This window comes from Rhinoraja longicauda, chromosome 17, assembly GCF_053455715.1.
Source record: "Rhinoraja longicauda isolate Sanriku21f chromosome 17, sRhiLon1.1, whole genome shotgun sequence".
Taxonomy (NCBI): Eukaryota; Metazoa; Chordata; class Chondrichthyes; order Rajiformes; family Arhynchobatidae; genus Rhinoraja; species Rhinoraja longicauda.
This window is the reverse complement of record NC_135969.1, coordinates 23,183,513-23,199,285: the sequence shown is the minus strand read 5'-3', so window position 1 is coordinate 23,199,285 and position 15,773 is coordinate 23,183,513. Positions and strand designations below refer to the sequence as shown.

Genomic DNA, 15,773 nt, shown 5'->3' with positions numbered 1-15,773 from the left:
CTGCATCCTGTAAAGGCTTCAGTCCATTCTCACAATTACCCTTGATGTACATGCTCTGAGATTGTTCGCACCAGTGCCTTTCAGATATCATCCATTTGTCTTGACTGTGGCTTCTCCTGTTGGTCTCTTAGTCGTGTGTCTTCTATTTCCAACAGGCTTGGTCTCGTCCACTTCTTTCAGCTAAAACAAGGATAAATTTCCCCTGATCCTCACTTTCCATCCCACCACATTCAAAAGACCATTCTCCATAATTAGCTCCATCTCATTTGGGATTCCATCACTGGATGCATCTTCCCCTTCACTTTTCGCATTCCAAGGAATCATTCCCTCTGACTCCCAAGTTCATTTGGTTTAGTTGAGAGATACAGCATGGAAACAGGCCTTTCGACCCACTGAGTATACGCTGACTAGCAATCACCCGTACTCTAGTTCGATCCTACATAATGGGGAGAATTTACAGAAGCCAATTAACCTACAAACCTGTAATTGTCAAACTAAATGTTATTGCTCCCATGTAATTGCCAAAAAATATACCACCTCTTTACCTCTTCCCTTCCATCTGTCCAGGGACCTAAACAGCCTTTCAGATGGAAGCAGCTTCCACTCGTGTTGTTGTGCACTATATTTGGTGCTCACAATGTGATCTTCCCTATGTCAGAGAAGAAGAATAATGTTTGGATGTCTCCCTTGCGGAACTGTTCAGTTTGCAAGAGCGATTCTGACCTTCCAGTTTCATGTTACTTTAATTCTCTGTCCATTCCTGCTCTCAGCTTGGTCTTCAATTTCCTGCTTCATTTTAGCAATGCCTTATAAATTCAAGAAACAGCACCATCTCTTCCAACAAGACACTGTACAACAGTCACACTTAACATTTAGTTTGACATTTTCAAGTTAAACACCCACATTCTCTGTTTTACGAAAATGTGGCTGATCTTTGTTTCAATATGTTACATGTTATTTTCTCTATTATGCTTTCACTGGTACTTTTTTATCTATTTTGTGTGGGCAACTTGGGTCTGCGTTCTATCACAGATGACTTCAGTTCTCTCCACCCCTCTCTACAACTGCAATTGTATATATCCCATGCTGCGGCTCATTCCTCGTAGACCAGGTTTCCATCCACACTGAATCCTCTTATTCCATTTCTATCACAACGCTCTCCAGTTGAACATGTTATAGAATCTCTTCCCAAAACGTTTTACCATGTTAACAATGCTTTCAATGCAGATTATTGATGCCAGAATGCTGGCTCTGAATTTGGCCTGTCAATTCTGGGCGTCAGCAACCATTGCTGGATTATAAAGTGTTCTTGTTTCCAGGTTACTACCAGTGCTCTTAAACACAATGTAGCTGAGAAATGCTGTCTGTGTCAGTACTTTTGTGACTACCTATGTCTTTTTTTTAATTCTGTAACATCCGTTTTCACTGTGTAGTGATAATTTGCAGGTTTGGGTCATTTCTATCACTTTCTATCACATTCCTATCACATGGCCTTATTTCCTCTGAATCAAGCTTTGAATGCACCTCAGAGCAGTCAGCAACAGTAAATATGAAAAGGGATCCTTTTAATTCTTAATTCTTCCTATGAATCCCATTTGTGTTGCCCTGTTTTCTTCTATCAAATGCTAAATTCTGTGTGATGCCATCATTTTGTGTACTTTTAAAGTGCATTAAAGTGTACAGAATATTAGATGACTGCAAATTACACCATTATATTTCAATTAAGAATGTGACATTATCTGCAGTAATTGGCTAAACTGCTGAGCTGCCACGATATTATCTGGTTTATTTGTATGATTGCAGGTTCGCAAAATTCCCAGATCAGACTCTGGAAGTGTGGAGAGGGCTTTAAGCGACTGGATCCGCTTTTTGACATCCCTGTGGTAAAGGCAGTTTTTAAGTAGTTTCTGTATCTGTTAAATTACTTTTCTGAAAGCTGGGATGGTTTACATGGCCTTCTTTGAATGCCTGACTCAAAGGTTGAAATATGGGTATCCATTAGCCAAAATTACTTTCCCCAGATTCTACCCAACCTCTATTAGGGTTATCAATGGCAAGTTTTATTGTGCATGCTGGATGGGATCAGATCGTGTTCTGTTTATGCATACAACATGGCAAATCCAGAGTTGATAAAAACTTTAAAAAATTGAAGCTGAGCAATGTTTATTTGAATGGACACAGCATTTACAATAATCAAGGGGAATTGACAGTGCAGGATGCAGTGTATGAGAGTGATCTAATAGCTATTGTGGTGATGTGGTTGCTGGGTGATCATTATTCTAGGTTATACAAAGTTCCAAAATGACAGGGCACAGGAGGAAGGAGATGGGATAACATTGTTAATCAAAGGTATCAAAACAGTGCTGGATCATAATATAGAAGACACGGAGAGTAATTTTGAAGTGGTTTGTGTTGAAATCATGAATAACGGGCAAAATACATCTATCTATATACTAAAACCCGTTTGTTTGTTCCTAAACTACAGCCAAAACGGTACATGATAGTGCGACAATTTTAGGCCCACCTTACTCACCATCGTCCCTTTGGTGCTAATGGAAGAAGTTTCATTGAAATCGGTTATATTTTTTAAGTTATTCACATTTTAAAGTTTAAATCTATCTCCGAGGGAGGGAGGGAGGAGGGAAGATAAGGGGGGTTGAGGGGGATGGAGTGGGGGGGAGGGGGGGGGGGGGGAGGTGGGAATGGAGGGGGAGGGGGGCGGAGAGGGTGCTGTACCAAAGCAGGAGAGGTTTGGGCCCAACAGGTCCACTTGCTCCAGTAGATTTATAAAATGTGCTCCTTTAGAAGGCGGAGCAAAATATCTGGGGCATATTTAAAAGGAACTGCAATTATCCAGGGAGTTTTTAGTCTACATATTGATTGGACATACTGAACTGACAAGGCTATTAGAGACATTGAAAATAGGTGCAGGAGGAGCCAGCACCGCCATTCATTGCGATCATGGTTGATCCTCCACAATCGATAACCTGTGCCTGCCTTCTCCCCATATCCCTTGATTCCACTAGCCCCTAGAGCTCTATCTAACTCTCTTTGAAATTCATCCAGTGAATGGGCCTCCACTGCCTTCTGTGGCAGAGAATTCCACAAATTCACAACTCTGGGTGAAAAGGTTTCTTCTCCTCAGTTTTAAATGGCCTCCCCTTTATTCTTACACTGTGGCCCCTGGTTCTGAACTCCCCCAACATTGGGAACATTTTTCCTGCATCTAGCTTGTCCAGTCTTTTTATAATTTTATACGTCTCTATAAGATCTCCTTTCATCCTTCTAAACTCCAGTGAATACAAGCCCCGTCTTTCCAATCTTTCCTCATATGACAGTCCCGCCATCCCGGGGATTAACCTCGTGAACCTACGCTGCATTGCCTCAATAGCAAGGATTGTAGAAGAAGAATTTGTGGAGTGCATCAGGGATTGATTCTTAGAATGGTATGCTATGGAACCTACTCAAGAACAGGATGTTTTAGATTTGGCCGCGAGTAATGAGAAATGATTAATAAGAGTTAAATAAAACGAGGAGGTAGTGACCACATTATAATGGAATTCCAAATACGGTTCGGTAATGAACACTACAGGACCAAAACCATGTCTTCAGCCTAAATAGAAGCAATTGTGGGGGTATGATGAATGAGTTGTCTAAAGTGGACTGGAAAATAACCTAAGAGGCAGGTCAGCCGATGAACAGCGGAAGATATTCAAATAGCTATGACACTCAGCAGGAGTTTATCTAAGTTAGAAAGAGGGATTCCATGAGAAAGAGGCACAGTCTGTGGTTAGCAAAGGAAGTCAAGGATGTTAAATTGAAGGGTTGGGCAATGAAAGTGACAAGGGCTGATAATAGACCCAAGGACTGTGATGTTTTAAGGATCCAGCAACAAAAAATCTAAAAAGCTGGAATGGAAAATATTGATTTTGAGAGAGAACTTGTGTGTAATATCAAAACGGTAAGTTTCTATCGATAAAAATAGGAGGATGATAACTAAAGTACCTGTGGGACCACTAGAGGACGAGGCTTGTGAATTAATAGCAGGAAACAGACATGGACAATGTATTAAATCTGCTTTTCCATCAGTCTTCACAATAGAGGACAATACAAATACCCCTAAGATAACAGGAGGGCTCATTTCAAATAACCAAAAAGGAATAAAGTATTAGATAAATTCAAAGGGCTAAAGGCGGACAATTCGCTAGGATCCAATAGCCTGCACTCATGGTTTTTAAAGGAAATAGTTGCGAAGCCCATTGTTTGAATTTTTCACATTTTTATTGAATTCCAGGAGCATGTCATGATGTGACTCCTTTGTTTGAATAGGAAGACAAGGCAGGGAACTGTAGGCTGGTTTAATGGCTATTGTCAGCAAAGAGGCTGGAGTAAATAATCAAAGAGGAAATAACTTTTCACTTAAAAGCTGAATGTAATCAAAATTAGTCATTGATTTTATGAAAGGTAAAGCATGTTTCACAAATTTTAAAGATTGAGGAATTATGGGTTATGAAGAACTGACTGAAGAGTTATTGAGGCTCTCATAGATCAACCAAGATCTTATTGAATTTTGGGACAAGTTTGAGGGCTTCCTGGACCAAAGTATTTTTTTAGTTTCCTCTGATAGGGAAAGAAATAGGAATAATTTTTCAAAAGCACCACAACTTTCATAAATTTACTTTTGATACACTCAGCAGGTACTGCTCCCCCTTCTGAGACTGCATTTTCATGACTTCTGTTTCACTTGCACTAATTCAGTATGAATGAGTCCCGTTAGAAGAAGGTGCTAATTGCCTTCTCAGTGCCTATTCCCCAGTGGAGTACTGCTCAGGCATGCAGCTCAAGTTATTGCTGGATCATCCCTGCTGTCAACTGACCTTAAAACAACATGAGTTGAGATGGATAATTAGTTGAGAAGTTGCTGACCAAGTTTGCAGTCATGTTACTTTCTTAGCCTTTGATTTGCTAATGTTTCGATCAGCTGTTTTCCTCTGGTCAGAGTTTCAGACTGCTCTTGCATTTAACTTCTCTTTCAATAGGATGTGGCATCACTGAAAGCAGAGTGCCTCCTCTGCACTAGAAAGGCCATTGTATTGTGGTGCAGATATGAATCCATTGCGACCTGTTGATTGAAATCTCTAGATGATCTCGAGGTGAAGGATCTGGACCCAAAACATCGAATGTCCATTTCCTTTCAGAGATGCTGACCTGCTGAGTTCTTCCAGTTGCTCACTTTTATTTCTCCAAATTTCAGTATCTGCAGTCTCCTGGCCCTCAACTGAAATCTCTGGTTTACTGTTTAAGCAATGAATGTTTATAGTGGATATTTTTATTAGTGCTAGAGGGAAAGAAACATGAGACAGTGCTTTGGGCAAAGTACTGGAGGGACAAGGCAGCCTTTCTGCAGTAAGGGTAGAGCTGGAGTCAGAAGAGCAGGGATTAATGAACATGGCCACTGGCACATTTCAGTGATGAGTGCGTTTAAAGATTAATTCTTATTTTCCCTTCCAAAATACCTTTGTCTTCCCAGGGAAAGACAGACACTTACCATGATCCCCAAGGTAAAAATATAACTTGGCAACAGATAACAGTCGGTAAACCTTCAGGCCAGCGGGGTCCACACCAGGCAGCTCATCTCACTCAGGGTGGAATACCCAGGCTATGCAAAAATGGGAGGTGGCGAAGAGACTGAATGCATTTTAGCTGTCTGGAGTCGCTTTGGTTGAACATTATATTGTGCATTCTTACAAATTTCTTTTGTGGGAGGAAAATGTTGAAAATAATTTATTGAATGTCGGGTTGTGCTTTTTGCATTGCCATTTCCACCTCAATGGTCTGCATTGCGTGGGGAATAGAGCTTTTGATGAGATTTCTACATTCCCATGTTTGTCTTTTTGGTCCACACCACAAAAGTTACTTCAGCCCTGGCTCAGAATGGCTAACACCAAATTCATGCAGCTCGTTTATAACCTGGGATATAAACGTAACAGGTTTTGGGGGAAATTGAGACTTGCAAGCTAGATTAAGAATTCTCTACAAAGTTGAAACTAATCCTGTTTTCCCCCTTTGCTTCTTTCATAGGTTGGATTTGTGAACTGTTTAAAATTTTCAAATTCCGGTGACTTTTTAGTGGCTGGTGTGGGACAGGAGCACAGGTAAAGAGCAATTGCAATCTCTTGTATCTCGTTCTCAGGTCATCCACTACATGAGATCAATGCTTCTCCAGAGAAGTTGCATAAAAGGTTAAAAATGTTGCAGTATGTATCATTTCTCTCGCTGACAGTCATACAGCATGAAATGTGCCCCTTGGCCCAAATTGCCCATGCTGACCAAGATGCCTCATCTACACTAGTCCCACTTGCCTGTGTTTGGCCCATATCCTTCTTTCCTATCATGTACCCGTCCAAATGTTGTTATAGTACCTGCTTCAACTACCTCCTCTGGCAGCTCATTCCATTTTTACCCACCCACACTCTGTGGAAAAAGTTACCCTCAGGTTCTTATTAAATCTTCCCCCTCTCACCTTAAACCTATGTCCTTGAGTCCTCTACTCTGAGCAAACCTATGTCCTCTGGTTCTTAATTCCTCTACTCTTTGCAATTACCCGTATCTATTTCCCTTGTAGACACAAAATGCTGGAGTAACTCAGTGGGACAAGCAGCATCTCTGGAGAGAAGGAATTGGTGAAGTTTGGGGTCGAGACCCTTCTTCAGACTGAAGAAGGGTCTCGACCCGAAAGATCAAGAGTCGAGTGTTTTATTGTCATATGTTCCAGATAGAACAATGAAATTCTTACTTGCTGCAGCACAACAGAATATGTAAACGTAGTACACTTAATAATATAACAAACGAGACAGAAAAAAAAGTTCAGTGTGTATATATACACGTACTCACAAGTACACACACGTCTGTATATATACATACACATACGTACACACAAAAAACAAACAATAGTAGTGCAATAATAGTAATAGTCTATTGTAATTCAGGGCTCATTTGACATTGTAGTGTTTAATAGCCTGATGGCTGTAGGGAAGAAGCTGTTCCTGAACCTGGAAGTTACAGTTTTCGGGCTCCTGTACCTTCTTCCCGATGGCAGGGGTGAAATGAGTGTGTGGCAGGATGGTGTGGGTCTCTGATGATGCTAGCTGCCTTTTTGAGGCAGCGACTCGGATAAATCCCTTCCTTCTCTCCAGAGATGCTGCTTGTCCCGCTGAGTTACTCCAGCATTTTGTGTCTTCCTTTGATTTAAACCAGCAGCTGCAGTTCTTTCCTACCAAAATATATAAAATCACCTCTCAGCCTCTGGCACACCAAGGAATAAAGTCTTACCCAACTCCCCCATATAGCTCAGACCCTCAAGTCCTGGCAACATCCTTGTAAATCTTCTCCGCATCCTTTTCTTAACAAGATTCCACCAATAGCAGGGTGACCAAAACTGAAGACAATACTCAAAATTCTGCCTTACCATCATCTTTTACAACTTCTCAACTTCTATACTCATTACCCTGACTGAAGAAGGACAATGTATTAAAAGCCTTCTTGTTCACTCTATCTACCTATGACACCACTTTCAAGGTACATATATTCCTAGGTCCCTCTGCTCTACCACACTCCTCAGGGCCCTGCCATTCACTGTGAAGGTCCTGCCCTAGTTTGACTTCCCAAAATGCAACACCTTGCACTTATCTGCATTAAACTCCATTAACCATTCCTCAGCTCACTTGCCCAATTGATCAAGATCTTGCTGTAATTTTTGATAAGCATCTTCACACTGTACCACATTAGAATAATCTGCTAATCTTGCCTTTTTTTATTCTCATCTAAATCATTGATATTGAGCACCAACAGCAATGGGCCGAGCCCTGATTCCCTAGGGCACACCACTAGTCACAGGCCCACAGTATGAAAAACAACTTCCTGCCATCACCTTCTTACTTTCCATGAAGCCAATTCTCTATCCGGTCAGCTAGTTCTCTTTGTGTGTTTTGGATATTGTCTGGTAAGGTAGATAATATAGTGCTTTAGGAGAACTGTGTATTGTGCAGTGCATCGTGCTCTTCTACTGTGGGCTGATTTCAGAACGCAGAATGCTTTATTGAACCACTTTTCAGTTATTCAGTGGTTTGGTGTTGATTTGTTCCTGATCTTTATCCATTGAAATATTTCCAAATGTACAAACTATTAAATGATACTGAGGCTTGTCACTTGAGAGGTCAGCAGGCCCTTCTCTCCCACTTGTTTTTCATTTCCACAAGGCAAAAGTAGGAGTAAGCCATTCAGCCGTTTCAGCCTGAATTGCACTGAGATCATAGTTGATACATGCCTTGTTCTTTTTTCCTTATTTGTTGTACCATTATCTGTATGCCAGCAAAAGATGTTGTATGAAAGGGCTAAAATCTAGTAACTTTCATACAGAAGTGCCAGTCAGCCAGAGTGATACCATTCATATAACTTTGAACTCATCCAGACAGAGGAACTATTTAAAGTTGGAGAAGTCAATGTTCATACCATTGGGCTGCAAGCTGCCCAAGTGAAATATGAGGTGCTGTTCCTCCAATTTCTGGTGGGCCTCACTAAGGCACTGGAGGAGGCCCATAACAGAAAGGTCAGACTGGGAGTGGGAGGGGGAGTTGAAGTGCTCAGCCACCGGGAGATCAGGTTGGTTAAGGCAGACTGAGCGAAGGTGTTGAGCGAAACGATCGCCGAGCCTGTGTTTGGTCTCGCCGATGTAGAGAAATTGACATTTAGAGCAGCGGATACAATAGATGAGGTTGGAGGAGGTGCAGGTGAACCTCTGTCTCACCTGGAAAGACTGTTTAGGTCCTTGGATGGAGTTGAGGGGGGAGGTAAAGGGACAGGTGTTGCATCTCCTTATTTATTCGGTGGTGGCGGTGGTAGCCCTGGGGAGGCGGTGGATGTCTGCGGCGGCGGTTTTAGTATCCAATGGAGTATTTCTCTTTTCAAATGCACCTGTTGTGATGTACAAAGACATAGAAATCGGTTTGATGTTTAGTTCGCCCTAACTTGGATGAATTGGTTGTGGCACTTTAGAGCTTCTAGGCTATTGGTTGGCTATGCTTCCTTTTTGGTGACCTGAGAAACATTGTGCTGGTGTGCCAGATGGGGAAAAGATCAGCTTTCCCAGGCCAGTAGTTCTGCCCACATTGATTGGTCGATGTGCTTGTAGAGTGAGTCACTTGTGTTATCAGATTTGGCATTGACTGGAACTGCAGACCTTCTTGCAGTGGAGTTGTTTGTTTAAATGAGGACATTAAATGCATACCACAAGCTATCCTTTGCTGTCTCGACTGCTCTATTACAATTCCTGACAACTGATTCAACGTGTTTAAAAACTCTGCAATAAATTTAATGAAATTTGTGCTGTCTTCGCAGATTAGGTCGGTGGTGGAGACTAAAAGAGGCCAAGAATGGAATCTGTATAATACCCCTGAAAAAAAACATAAACTAAACAACAATTGTGAGATAGCAAAAAGTTGTGATTATAATTAAACAATGTTTGAGATTTCTCTGACATTTGAGTGCCTATTTTATAAATAAAATTATGGTGTATTCACAGTGTTGGGTGTATGTTTGTCATGTGTGCAATGCTACTTTGGTGAGGTAAGTTAGCCGAGTGCACTGCTCAAACCGTTTACAGAACTCTGATTTGGAGTTGATACTTTGCACTGCCTCGAGCATTATCTCAAGAAGTTGGGTGGAGCATTATCTCAAGAAGTTGGGTGGCTTTTGATCAGAGTCGAGTAGAGTTCTGCTCTTACAGCAGAATATCATTGTTGGGATTAGGACTCGTGATTTCCTTGCCTGCTGATATTATTGCAGCACTTGTCTTCATAGATTTGTGGGATTTAGAACGGAAGACACGGTGAGATATTGTGCTGTGAACTGGATTAGCGGATCTTGAGCTCCCAGAGTCTTGGAAGTTGTGGTGTCTACGTCGTTCTATGGCTAATGCAGTTTCAGCCAGGAAGCAGTGAGGAGAATGAGCATAGAAGAATTAAGGCACTATTTTATCTACAGTTGAATAAAAGCTCATGCATTTTATGTCTTGTTCTGTTTAACACGGGATTTGCCAGCAGTTTTTGTGTGAAGTAAACATGGCAGTCAATTGTTCAGAGCAGACATGTCTCAAAGAGCTGATCAAAGGAACAATCAATATTTTCAGTATAGATGAGAGTATTGGACAAAATAATAACTTCTTTAAAACCACTACCTTAATATAATAATGCCCGGTCTTTACAAGACCATTATCCAACAAAAACCGATGCTGGACCTCATTATGATATCTCAAGCAAATTATCAAAAGCTTGGTCAACGCGAGAGCTTTTGGGAAAGGAGGCAAGAAAGACAAGACAATGCCAGAGCTGAGAGGATTGGCACAATAGCCATTGGCGAAGTTATTAAATTTGGGAACGAATTAATCTTAAAATTGGAGAATGAACATGATAAAACTTCTGCCACCATCAGCCCAACACTAATCTGATCAATGAGAATTGTTGCAACTGAGGTGTTGGTCAGCTGGGAGCCTGTGTTGATCAGCAAGGTCAGGAATGACTGATGAAGAGGAACTCGTGGGATATGGGTTGTGGAAATTTGCATGTTTATGTTGGAGCAAGACAGATTGGGTGGGGAGCAATGAAATGAAACACAGTAAGCCCTCAACTGTACAGTATTCCTGGTGAGGATGCTGAGTGAATGCAGCACTTCAGACGAACCGGGACCAGCAGTATCCAGTGTCACCATGTGCTGCATCACCCACTGCCCACAATCCATAATCTTTGTTGCCCTTTCAGGTTAGGCAGAGGTTCACTTGCACCTCCTCCAACTTCATCTACTGTATCCGTTGTTCCAGGTGTGTCTCTTAAACATCGGCGAGACCAAACATAGACTGGGCGATTGTTTCGCTGAACACCTTCACTCAGCCTGCCTGGGCCTACCTGATCTCCCAGTTGCCAAACACTTAACTCCTTCCCATTTCCCATGCTGAGCTTTCTGACCTGGACCTACTCCAATGTCAGAGCGAGTGAGGCCAAATGCAAATTGGAGGAACAGTACCTCATATTTCGCTTGGGCGGCTTGCAACCGAGAGGTATGAATATTGATTTCTCTAACTTCAGGTAGCCCTTGCATCCCCTCTCTCTCTCTCTCTCTGTCCCTCCCCCACCCTAATTGTTGTACTAGTTTCATTGTCATCCTGGTGAGTTACATTGTAACTTGTTTCCACCCATCCCACAGCTAACAATGGCCTGTTTCCTTTATCATTGTTACTTTTTTGCATATCATTCATTCATTTGTTGTATATCTTTCTATATCATCGTCTATATCTCTGGTTTCCCTTTCCCCAGACTCTCAGTTTGAAGAAGGGTCTCGCCCCGATATATCATCGATTCCTTTTCTCCAGACCCGCTGAGTTACTCCAGCTTTTTGTGTCTATCTTTGTTGCCCCTACTGTGGCTAAAAGATTCCATGCAATTCCAGCTCTATAATTGCACATTCTAATCCTCTCCTCTTTAAAACAGTATTCATGCATTGCACTGGTCAACATTTTAGTGCCTTTACATGCAAGGAGAACATGTAACCAGCCTGTTTCATCTAAGTTCTCAACTAGACACTTTTTAAATGCTATCAGCGACCCAGTTTCAACCCCTCGGGCAGTGTAGCGCTCAGTCTGCCAAGGCCTACTGGATCTCCGGTTGCTAACCACTTGAACTCTTACCATTCCTATATTGACCTTTCTGCACAGGGCCACCTTCATTGCCATTACCATCAATGCAAACAGGAGGGCTGGCGCCTTGTATTCAACCTAGGTAGCTTATAAACACACAGTATAAACATTGAATTCGACAATTTTAGTTAACCAAACAAGGAGAACATGTAACCAGCCTGTTTCATCTAAGTGTTCAGTGCTCATCCCTTCCTTTTCCCAACCCCACCACCACTCTCCCCTGTGATCTGCTTGGACTCTCGCCCATTTCTCCCCTCCTACCTACTACATTCTTTTCCCTGGCTTCACTATTTGCAATTCTTCCATTCATATCTCACACCTATCAACACACCCCAATACTATAATCATGCAATTTAAACAAACTTTTGTACTGATTTTTCCATATAACCTTAATAATGCAGTACAATGAACACTGACCCCCAACTGCTGAATGTCACTTACAATGTTAGAGTGTGGATCTGAGAATATTCATTCTGGCAGTGACCCTAAATGAAGTTTTAAATACATGGGGCTGTTTACCAAACTCACTGGGCAATGCCATGCAAATGTGAATTATTCTTGAATCCTGATTCTGTGTGATAGTTGACCTTGAGCAGTTTAGTGTCATGTCTGAGCCTTCCGTTATGTATGTTTAGATTCCATAGTGGAGAATGTATCTCGCAACATAGTCACGTCAGTGAACAACTTTTTAAAATTTTTTAATCAAAAATATTTATTCAAATATTAAAATAATATATACAATACAATAAAACCAAAACAGAACCCACCACCAGCATACTATACAAACAAATATACCAATTGAAACTATTATACAATTATATTACAATCCCCATCCAGGATACATCCAATCCCCAGCGGTCCCGGAAATCCTCCAGGGTGCCCGTGGACAGCGCGTAGTCCCTCTCCAACACCCGCGGATGTAACCCCGGAAAAGGGGCAGGCAGCTGGCTCGGGCAGAGCCCTCTTCCACCTGGCGCCGTGAGTCGCGGAGTGAACAACTTTTTAGCAGTTGTGACTGCTTTCCATGTGTCTTTACGAAACAGTCTTGTGCAGATTTGGGATTTAATTCCTAATATCACTGTCCTTCCTTCATTGTGTGTGTTCTGCATGTGGATGCTGGTGTCTGTTGCAGCAGTCTACTTCTGAAGTGCATATCCTCCACTTCCATGACCCCACTCGTGCTGTAGAGGATTCTCATCACAAAACTGCTGCTATGTGTTACCCGACCTCCAACACAACGGTTGGGTGTCAGGTAGCCTGCCCATTGTTGTGGGAGCAGATTTTAACGCTAGCTGACACCACAGGAGAAGCTGAGTTCAATGTATCAGTTTGATTATTTTAATCAGTTTGACATTTGTTCAGGTCGTCAATGATTCTCCCTTTGTGTGGACAGCTTGCCAGTATCATTGTCCAACCCATGCAGGAATTGATTTTCATATCTGACATTAAGCTGAAGGATGCAAAGCCTAAGGAAGGCGTCTGCTTTTTTTTTTACTCGGGATGACTGCAGTCTTTAACATTGACTGAGGAAACCAGTCTCCAGGCAGTGTTAGAAATTTACTGTTGATTTTTAATGTCATAGAATCTGTAGTTGCCGGCCATCTGAATTCATTTTTAGCCATCATTAGCAACAGCCCAGCTCTGAATGACTTGTTGGTTTCCCCTGGCAAGCTGCACAGGTGAACAGCCATTGTATCATCTCCACACCACTCCCTACCCTCAATAACTCCTGCTAAACATTCTAGGCTTCAGTGTCAACACTGCCTTGGACCAATATGTTTTTTGAAAACTTACCAAGGTGTCATTCATTAACTAAGCATGATAATTATGGATCTGCAGCAGCCATTACTGAGTTTCTAAGCCCCAGGAGTTAGCAAGCCAACCTGCATGTAGATACACATACAAGCAGGATCCCACAAGCAGATTACAAGGTATGTAATCTGATGCAGATACCAAGCACAAGCAGTAAATGACATGCAAAATTCAGTTTAGTATATTGTCACATGTACCAAGGTACAGTGAAAAGTTTGTTGCGTGCTAACCAATACACGATTAAAGTTTTTTACACAGCGTGGTGAGTGCCTGGAATGTGTTGCAAAGTGTAGGCATTTATGTTTGTGGTGTTCAAGAGACTTGTATAGGCACTTGGATATGCAGTGAATGGGGACATAATGATCATGTGCAGGCAGGAGATTTGTTTATTTTGGCATTAGTGTGATATTAGTAGATATTAGTGTGATATTGTGGGCAGAAGAGCCTTTTCCTGTACTGTTCTATGTTCTATGACCCAAATCATCGACTCAGATTTTCACCCATTGAGGATGCCTGACTGGCTGAGTATCTCCAGCATTTCCTGATATTTTTGTAACCTGCCTATAAATGTCCAGAACTGTGTACTTCGGTGCTGACTGCCGAAAGTTGTTCTGTGACTTGCCACACTGCATCCTGCATCCTGGATTTTCCAGTCATTCCAAGTGCCCAATTAATGTTCAACTAAACTGCAGCAAATTGTGGGGACCCCCTGATCAATGTGGTGTCAGATCGGGACACCAAGTCTCGGAATATGCATTGCAGAAACCTCGGGACATCCTGCTCCCCCATCACCATGCTCAGAGTTCATTCAGAGAGAATTGGCAGCTTACCACATGCAATTATTGACTACTTCCAAGAAAACACCCCAACACTTGGATTTCCTCAAAAGGCTAAGGCATGTCTCCAATGACTGAACCAATCTTGCACGTACACCATTGAAAGTATCCTACCTGATAACTACCATAACTCGGTAGTGCAACTGTTTTGCCCAAGACCACTTGAAATTGCAGAAAATTTTGAATGCAGCACAGTCCATCACGCACACACGCTTTCCTCTATCGACTCCATACTTAATGCTACTAACAAAAATCAAGAACCATTCACACCCAGTCATTCTGTCTTCTCTGCTCTCCTGTTGGGCAGAATATACAAAAACTGAAGTAATACCGCCAGATGTATCATGACGTATTTATAAAATATATTCTGTATTGTTTATTTTCTCATTTGCACCTCCTGATAAAGTAATGGTTTGCCTGGTTAGTGGACAAAACAAAGTTTTCCATGTATCTCAGTACACATACCAATACTTTGTCCAATGACTTTATGTAGGCTGGGTGTAGTTTCTAATTGAGTACTCCCAGCATATGCCAAGAAGGAGGAATACCTCCAGGCAATATGGTCACCACTTAAAGGGATCAGCTGCCATTATGAGAAAATTAGAAGCCAATGGACGGACATCTGTGGAAATGAACATGTCTAAAAGGAATCATGAAAAGAGGAGTGACCTTTTATGTAAGTGGGACTAAAGAGAGAACCAGGATTCGAAATAATCCACTACATCATCTTTCTGAGACAGAGAATTACACAGATTCACAACTCTGGGTGAAAAAGTTTTTCCTCATCTCAGTTCTAAATGGCCTACCCCTTATTCTTAAACTGTGGCCCCTGGTCCTGGACTCCCCCAACATCGAGAACATGTTTCCTGCATCTAGTTTGTCCAAACCTCTAATAATTTTATATGTTTCTATAAGAATCCCTCTCATCCTTCTAAATTCCAGTGAATACAAGCCCAGTTCCATTCTTTCAGCATATGACAGTGCCATCCCGGGAATTAACCTCGTAAACCTATGCTGCATTCCCTCAATAGAGAGAATGTCCTTCCTCAAATTAGGAAACCAAAACTGCACACAATACTCCTGGTGTGGTCTCACCGTGGCCCTGTACAACTGCAGAAGAACCTCTTTGCTCCTTTACTCAAATCCTCTCATTATGAAGGCCAACATGCCATTAGCTTTCTTCACTGTCTGCTGTACCTGCATGCTTACTTTCAGTGACTGATGTACAAGAACACCAGGTCTCGTTGCACTTCCCCTTTTCCTAATCTGACACCATTCAGATAACCTTGTTCTTGCCATCAAAGTGGCAAATTTCCTAAATATTCAGATCAACCCTTTGCAAATGGTTTGTTGAATAATCAATAGCGGCAAGAGAGCTA

General features: G+C 41.9%; 1 protein-coding gene across 2 annotated transcripts in view; it reads left to right on the top strand.

Moving 5' to 3' along the window:
- The window catches only part of rrp9 (ribosomal RNA processing 9, U3 small nucleolar RNA binding protein), a 33,494-nt gene extending 23,921 nt beyond the window's left edge, over positions 1 to 9,573 (top strand). For both annotated transcript variants that reach the window (XM_078414360.1, XM_078414359.1), the window contains exons 13-15: positions 1,804 to 1,883; positions 6,082 to 6,155; positions 9,397 to 9,573. In XM_078414360.1, the coding sequence (XP_078270486.1) occupies positions 1,804 to 1,883; positions 6,082 to 6,155; positions 9,397 to 9,472 (230 nt within the window). In that variant the 3' untranslated portion in view covers positions 9,473 to 9,573. The remainder of the gene's footprint in view (positions 1 to 1,803; positions 1,884 to 6,081; positions 6,156 to 9,396) is intronic.
- Positions 9,574 to 15,773: the final 6,200 nt, after the last annotated feature.